The sequence below is a fragment of the Bactrocera latifrons genome, unplaced genomic scaffold, assembly GCF_001853355.1.
Source record: "Bactrocera latifrons isolate USDA-ARS-PBARC rearing strain unplaced genomic scaffold, ASM185335v1 scaffold_53, whole genome shotgun sequence".
NCBI lineage: Eukaryota > Metazoa > Arthropoda > Insecta > Diptera > Tephritidae > Bactrocera > Bactrocera latifrons.
The window spans coordinates 321,308-329,895 of record NW_017537190.1 but is presented as its reverse complement, the minus strand read 5'-3'; the positions used below and the strand labels follow the sequence as shown (position 1 = coordinate 329,895).

General features: G+C 34.5%; 1 protein-coding gene across 3 annotated transcripts in view; it reads right to left on the bottom strand.

The window, feature by feature from the left end:
- Nucleotides 1–1,653: 1,653 nt before the first annotated feature.
- LOC108974156 (protein pellino) overlaps nt 1,654–8,588 on the bottom strand; it is a 100,366-nt gene continuing 93,431 nt past the window's right edge. For all 3 annotated transcript variants that reach the window (XM_018941839.1, XM_018941841.1, XM_018941840.1), the window contains exons 5-10: nt 5,010–5,201; nt 4,757–4,945; nt 4,589–4,687; nt 4,365–4,518; nt 4,101–4,278; nt 1,654–2,874 (exon numbers count right to left, since the gene is read on the bottom strand). In XM_018941839.1, the coding sequence (XP_018797384.1) occupies nt 2,748–2,874; nt 4,101–4,278; nt 4,365–4,518; nt 4,589–4,687; nt 4,757–4,945; nt 5,010–5,201 (939 nt within the window). In that variant the 3' untranslated portion in view covers nt 1,654–2,747. The remainder of the gene's footprint in view (nt 2,875–4,100; nt 4,279–4,364; nt 4,519–4,588; nt 4,688–4,756; nt 4,946–5,009; nt 5,202–8,588) is intronic.

Here is an 8,588-nt window from a genome sequence, read left to right as displayed (position 1 = left end):
TTGACATTTTAATTCCGAAAAAAGTTTATATAATTTTGAGAAGTTTTTCTCTAAATCTTTAAATAAAAACGGCTCCTCACATAAAAAATGTTATTATTTTTAGTTTTGAAAATATTTATATTTATATTTTTTTGATTTTTCCTTTATACAAATTAATTTAAGATCTTTCAATAGCATGCCATAAACACAAACAATTACAATTTAGCAATTTTATAAGTTTTTAAATTTTCTTTTGTCAACAAATTTTTTTCTGAACATTTTAAGCAGAACTCAGCTAGTTGTAAAGTAATATAAATGTAAAAAATAATTAAAAGCAGCAATTCTGAAAGAAAATATGTATATGTATATGTATATAATTTTATAATTTTATTTTATATTAGTATGTCAGTATACTCAATCAATTTAATTTTTATAAAACTTTTATAACTGATTTAATGTGCTTTAATTTAAACAACTTTTTGTAAGAAAATTGTAATTTTAAGATTTTATTTTTAAACAAAACAAAAGCATAACAACTTATTTCGAATTTTTTTTTATATAAAAACAGCTTTTTATATAAAAAAATATATGTATACACAAAATTTTAATCTTGAAAAAACATATATGTATGTTTGTATAATTTGGAAAATATTTCTTTTTTAATTTTTATATAGTTTTGAGATTTTTATTTTTGGAAAACCAATTTGAATTTTATCAAAGTTTTGTAACATACATACATACGTGCTCATAATTTACGCACTTTTGTGTAAAAAAATATTAATATTAAGATTTTATTTTTATACAAACAAAAAGTTTGAATTTTTTTCAGAATTTTTAAAATAAACTAGATTTAATATAAAAAAATGTACATAGAAAGTATAACGACAAATTAATTTTGGAAAAAAGTTGTTTGTATAATTTGACATTTTTAGTTTTGACAAATTAATTTAATTGCTAAAAATATAAAAATAATTGTGGAAAAAGTTTTTTTGTAGAATTAGGATAATAATAATTTTTTTTAAATTTGAAAAACGAAGTTTTTTTTTTATATAATTTTGAGATTTTTAGTTTTGACAAATTAATTTAATTGCTTTATAAATTTTATAATAACTGATTTGCACACATGCCACCTGTGAACGTAAAATTTTGTAAATATATATATATCTTTGTAGTTAATAAAATATATTGCATAAACGCAGCAACTAATTTTTGTTGTTATTGTAACTTGCTTTGAATGCAATCTTTGAATTCATTTAATTTCTAAACACATGCAAATTGTGCACACAATTACATAATACATGTATGTACATAAAATCTAAATCTCTCAATTCAGTTAATTATTAGGTATTTAATTAATTATTTATTTTTTTTTTAGTTTTACATTTACATTTGCGCATGAAGCCACATTTAGATTTCATTTTCAATTTCATTAAAGAATTAAATTTTTGTTTTTGCTATTCTTCTTTTGCTTTTGATTTCAATGAAATGTACATGTATAGTTCAATACATATGGGTGTGTGTGTGTATATAATTATTATACCGCCGTTACATAAATCAAAAGCTAAACCGTGAACGTGTAGATTTAGCACGCAGTGGCGTTTTGCTCAGTCCATTTAAATTCAAAAAAAAAAAATAATAATAATATAAAAAAAATTTTAAAATTTGTTCTAAAACTCAAAAATAAACCGAAAGATTTACTTGTTATTTGAATGCCAACAGGGCCAACAGGATGGCAGCGCTTGCCGCGAAAGTTTGCATAAAAAACGAATGAACCGTAAATGTCGATATCACTGCAACGCCTATTTGTATTATTTACGCTGTTAAACTGTACATAACCACTTCGTCTTCGATCGGCATTACTGTCCGTCCTTCAGATGCACTTTGTAGTTCTACTATTGGTTTCTTACACATTAAGCTCTAAATTGTTAAATTTATATATTATATATATTGTGTATGTATGTGTGTCTGTGTGTATGCGTGTGGCTATGTGTTGCTTGCTGGTGGCAAAATGCTTCCCACACATCGTCTGTGTTTGTTTCTTCGCCTTAAGAGCTAACATTTATCGTTAATCATTTTTACGGTTTTGTATTTTTTTATTATAAATTTTACATAACTTAATTTCATGTTATTTCTTTACAATTCATTACAATGGATTACCACTACACAGCTGGCTTTATGAACCCAAACAACGGTGCAGCAGTTGCACAACGCCAACACACAAACAAAATTATGCACTTTTTTTTTCATTTTTCATTTTGCTTACTTGCTTTCTAATACTTTCTCTCTTTTCAGTGCCATGCGTGTGTGTGTGTTTGTTTGGATGTGTGTTTATATATAAATTTCTTTAATTTTATATAATTGAAATAAAATTTTGTAATTGTTGTTGCCTGTGTGTGTGTGTGTGGCAAAAATAAACTAAATATATGTTTGTTAAAGCTTATCAGCCAATGCTTCTTTGTGGGGGGAGAAGTTTAATATCTATAAATTAAAAAAGTAATTATATAATCATTACAATAGTAGCATTACTCTACGCCACTAACTTCACTTTCGCACGAAATTTGCCAAAAAGGTCTGCCTTAGCGTACAGCTTTTGTAATTACAACTGTGTATACATACAAATATTTATGTATATATCCACTTATATAAATGTATACATATATACTAATGCATATAAAAGGGCTGATAAACTGCAACATTGCCAGTTTGCATGCTTTGCAAAGTATATGCGATTTGCTTACATTTAAACATAATAATAGTAATTATGTAATTTAATCTAAATTATCTTGGAAAATCAACTTTATATAGCCGGATGAACCGTCCAGTGGCGTCGCACAGAAGGGACATACCGCCTGAAAGCCATTCGTGCCATGTGGTATGTCAACATTGGCCCAGTACCTAGACGTGGAGAGAAGGAAGACATTTATTATAATTTTGTGATCTCTTAAAACAAATAAAATATAGGTTAGGTTCATATTTTCAGGAAAAGTTAAAAAATAATTATTGCAAAAAACCGTTAACTTTGGCTATACTGAAGCTATGTCGGGTATAAGTAACCGGAATGAATTAGGATTTTTATCCGGCCTAGGACACTGAACTTGGCATCATTCTTCGAAATGTAAAAGTTATTTATAATTTTCTTGAAGGATAAAGGTATCGCCTTGTCGAATTATGCGTGCATGTGCCAGACTTTTTTGTTGTTGTAGCATAAGTAAACCGTTTGACGTATTGAAGGAATGTTGTTGTTGTTCTAACGGATATCTAATCCACGTTAGGATAGTTAGCGGGAGGCCCAGGAGATGTGCTGTTTCGAAGGGGTCGGACCAAAGGGAAAAGGGTGTTATATGAGTGGGATAGGCGGTTCATGCAAAGATGTGGCCAGTGTCATGCGGGGACTCATTGCACGCAAAACATATGTCGGGGTCTATTCAGGACAAGTAGGAACAACTGTAAATGGCAGTCAGTACCTGTCGGAAAGACCTCTTAATATTCCTACGAGGCGATTCCATTCCAAGCAGGTGGCTGCAGCAACTGCTTGGAGAAGAATTCATTATCCTTCTTAACTGGGAGCATAAGCGTTTCACTATGTAGATGTTCGATGGGAGACATCAAAAAGCATCCTGTCGTGGTCCGGAGTGCAGTGTTCTGGCAGGTCTGAAGCTTCTTCATCTGCGTACCATTGCATCCGGGCGACCATATTGGTGCGGCGTAGTTGAGGACCGGCCGACCGAATACCTAGTAAGTTGCCAACAACGTTTCTTTGTCTTTTCCCCATGTGCTACCAGCTAGCGACTTGAGGATTTTGTTGCGGCTCTGTACCTTGGCGATAATCGCGGTAGTATGAGGAGTGAAGGAGCATATACTATCAAATTGACGTCATCGATGCGATACCAAGTTCAAGTCTAGTCGACGGAATCTTTTCCCACGACAACCGGGATTTGTGAATATTTTAAACGCGCAAAAACTTGTATTTCGGTGATCTAACCCTGTGTGGATCATAAGTTTTGGGAAATGACGTTTGTATGGTAATGCATAGCCGGGCTATGTTTACAGTTCATTGAAAAATAAGCTAACTTCAACTACTACACTACACAACAATGTTTTGTTTTTACATAAATGCTTACTTGACTGTCTTCTCAGTCGCCATGTGTCCACATGGATTAAAAGCGAAGGTAGGTGCACCGACATCAACATAAAAGGCCGGTTCTAGACCCATACAAAGCGTAACGACCGGACCAACTTCGAGGCACATGGGACAGCGACGGGCGCCAGTACTCTTATCCTGGCCCCAATCATGATGACCTGCAAAGCAATGGGGAATTAGACAAACATACTAATATACAGTTAAAAAAAAGGTTTGCTGCTAAGTGGCTGCAGCAGTTACATACCCTGAACATGTCCACAGTTTAAGTACACATAAGGCTGATTCACTTGATCACCAATATTCACTTTTCTAGGTATAACTAAGGTATTCAAACCGACCGGACATTGCGGACGCCCAGCATTGATTTCATCAATTAGCTTTTCTAAATCGCGTTTGGTCTGTCAAAATGCAATGGAGATTAGTAAGGAAGAACTATATATGTATATCAATTGTATGTCATATACGTACCGGTGAATGTTGTAGGCCTTCGGCTGAGCGCCAAAGCAGCGTAGCACCGCACAGATCGATCAGTGTGCCATCTTGCAGCACATTGGATTCATCGTAAATCTGTAAGACAAAGAAGAATTGTCAATAGTATTTCGTTACTTCGGCTAAACTTCTATTTTATATAATTACCGGCTGTCCCTTTTGCTGTGCCGATCTTGACTCGCGCAGACTGAACACATCGCCGCCAACCGAACATTCGCGCCAGAGTCCACACTTGGCATTGCCGCCGCAAAACTGACCCTTTGGATGCATTATTAGTACACCGTTTGTGGTGAGACCATCGATTTCGACATTATCCTGCCATTTTGTGGCCTTCTCCTGGAAGCAAAGAAATGTTTGATTGTTAATGTTAACATTTTAGTGTTTTTGAAAATAAACTTACGCCCAGGAAAATATTTCTACTTGAGTCGAAGCCCGCGGCGAATATTCGCGCTTTGGATGCCTCACAGCGATTCACGAGTATTCGACATGCGAAACGCGATATTGTACTTTGCATGACTTTAGCATCTTTCTTATCACCTGGCAATGTGTCCATAACAACAAAATCTATGGGGGACTCCGATGAGCGACCAACCTGTAAAAATATGGAGATGAAGATTTTACACAAGTTTACATTAGAGAAAAAATATAATATATATTTCATGGAAGTTTACGGAGGGAAGGACGTTTATATAAATATTTCGCAATTATAGAAATGAAAAAAATACTTAGTCATTAAAAAATTTGATATTTATACCCTGAACCGTTTTCACTTTGGATTTGCTCATTCTTCCGGTCTTCATCAGCGACCTCTTCCAAGTTGTTCAAAAAGGCCTGGTGCCACCGAAACACACTTCTTGCTAAAGCAATATCTGGTAAGACTGCTTGATCATATCAAATGTCTCTGCCGCAGATTTATCGAGTTTAACGCAGAATTTAATCGCGTTCCTCTGATTTAACGAACGCTGCATTTTCGGCTTGCATCACTCACAGAAACACTGACCAGACGCTTTCAAAAAAAATTCTTAAGCATTTGGGCAACTCTATATGTTTTTCGCAAGCTTATACCCAACAAATTAGTTGGGTTTGGRTAACAGTGTGGCTTTAGGCCTGGAAAATCAACAACTGATCATATATTCACCTTGCGCCAAACCTTGGAAAAGACTCGCGAAAAGAGGATAGACACACACCACCTCTAGGTCGATTTCAAAGCTGCCTTTGACCGCACGAAAAGGAGCTGCCTTTATACCGCGATATCTGAAAAAGGTACGCGGAGGATTTATGGTCCTTTGCTTATCGGCAACGGCGAATACCACAATTCATAGAACGATGAGCTGGAAGAGATAAACGATGACAATGGCATAATTCAGCGAATTAAAAGACAGCGGCGACGCTGGCTAGGTCATGTTGTTCGAATGGACGAAARCACTCCAGCGTGGATAGTATAAGACGCAGTGCCTTCCGGGGAAAACAGAGGAAGTGAAAGACCTCCACTCCGTTAGAAAGACCAGGTGGAGAAGGACCTGTCTTCGCTTGGAATTTCCAATTGGCGCCAAGCAGCAAAAAGGTAGAACGACTGACGCGCTGTTATAAACTCGGCTATAACCGCGTAAGCGATGTCTACGCCATTAARGAAGAAGAAGACATCACGCGGACAGCTCGTATTGTCTGAAGAGAAAGACTGGTCCCGCCAGTGCCTATTTAATATAATCTAATAAATGGAAGATTTTCACTTGCGAAGATAATGTCGGTAGATTTCAAAGCCACTCAAGGAAAGCAATTATTATAATCGTAAATTTATATTGTATCTGGAAATAAATCCGACAGATARGAGGATTTTCATAGAAAATTACGATGAATGTCATAACTTTTACGAACATGAAAATTTGCGGTTTATTAATATTAGAAATCAGTAGTAAAAACAAAAARACKTATGRYGATGATAAARGAATGTKTGACAAAGAAKATTTTCCCAGAAATATACATACASAACTGCTCAAAATAATAGTTACACGATAAAACTTAGTACTCTCAACAGTTTAAAAAACTGTTTATGGGCTGTATGCGACAAGTTATGCTGTAAGTTAAATTAAGATAATATGGCATCGCCCTTTCTAAGAGAATGAAGCATGTGATTCCCCGAATTAATGCGTGACAGTTTTGCGTGAATTCTCAGAAAAAAAAAAAATTGGTCAATATAATAGTTACACATAAGTGAACTTAGCTCTTTGTGGAAACAAAATTTATTTTATCCAGTTTTTCAAGTAGGGCAACTCGTGGAAGGCCACAAAAAACAAGTACAGTTCTTGATCGCCACATTGTAACTATTTKTAAAAAGGACTAATTCAAGTCGTCGAAGGAGATAGCAGCAGAAATTGGAAGTGTTGTRAATACCCAAACAGTTCGCAGGCGTTTGCAAAGGCCAAGCTAGCAGGACGTATAGCCAGGAAAGTTACATTAATGCGATCAAAAAATTTAGATATAGAGGTTAAATTTTGTAAGAAGTCATTTAGATTGGTCAGGACCTGAGGGAACAAAAAAGTGGAGAAACATCTTATGGAGCGATGAAACGAAAGTAAATTTGTTTGGAAACGATTGTGAGAGGAATTTCACGTTCGATTCAAAAAAAAAAAAAAAACTGTGAAGCATGGAGGTGGAAGCGTCATGGTGTGGGGATGTTTTTCTTGGTATAGAGTAGGTTCTATATACCTTACAACTAACAAAATGACAGCGTCGGAGTACAAGGAAATACTTGAAAATGTCATGATACCCTATGCTGAAGAAAAATTACCATTATGTTGGGTATATTAGCAAGATAATGACCCAAAACATACCTCCAAACTGGTTAAAAAAAATATTTTGAAGATAATAATGTTAAAGTTTTGAAGTGGCCAGCAAATCCCCGGATTTAAGTCCAATAGAAAACCTATGGGGAGAACTAAAAAAAAAATTTGGCGAGTCAATCTTTCTCTAACAAAGACCAGTTATGGGAGTGCATACAAAAAACTTGGTATGAGATACCTAARGGAAACCTGTCAGACTTTAATCAGTAGTATGCCCAAACGAATAAATAAAGTAATCYAGAAWAATGGTGGATATACTGGCTATTAACTGAGTAATGTTAAATATACAACAAAGCTGTTTTAACATAATTTGTGTTTCCAAAATAATTGTCTTATTAAAAGTGTACCTATTTTTTTGAGCAAGTTTATTATAGCTATGAAATGTTTTTGGATCTACATTTGTTTGCTTCGCTTTTTTTTCTAAATAAACTTGTAAATATTTGAAAAATATATGTAAGTACGCTTGCGTTTTTCTTAAAAATTTAAATTATTCATGAGCTTTACTTGAAAAAGTATTGTGTAACTATTATTTTGAGCAGGTGTGTATGCCATTCTATATACTTAGGGAGTATATAAGCACCTCAGCTGTGCTATGCTTGTCACTGACGTGTGTGACACTGACAATGTCATCCAATGACGACAATTTACAAGCAGATCAYTGTCGTGCATAGGTACTCCTGCAGGTATTTAACAACAACAAATATTAGATACGCGTTGCTTACCACAAACAGACAAACATATTAACTCCACACACGTAGAACATCTGACGCACAAAGCTGGGGAGACCAGACAGTTGGCAACATGGTTGGGCTAACTAATGAAATCGATATGTTTGCATTGAATACGCAACACTTCTAAGCATTGAATATTGACAGAATCTCATTATGAACAAATGTTGGCATGTGTGTAACKGTAGAAAATATGACATATTAACATTTTCTATTTGCTTTTGTAATATCTCTTCACACAAGCGTATTTGTTTTTGTATGAATTGTGAAAAAAAGTCTAGATAAAGTTTGGTTTTGGACTATTTCTGCGCGCTCTAACACGTTGTTTGGGGAAGGTGTTATTTAGCAAATAGGCACAATTGTTGTTGACTTTGAAGAAGACATTACTTTGCATTACTTCWTCAAAAATTA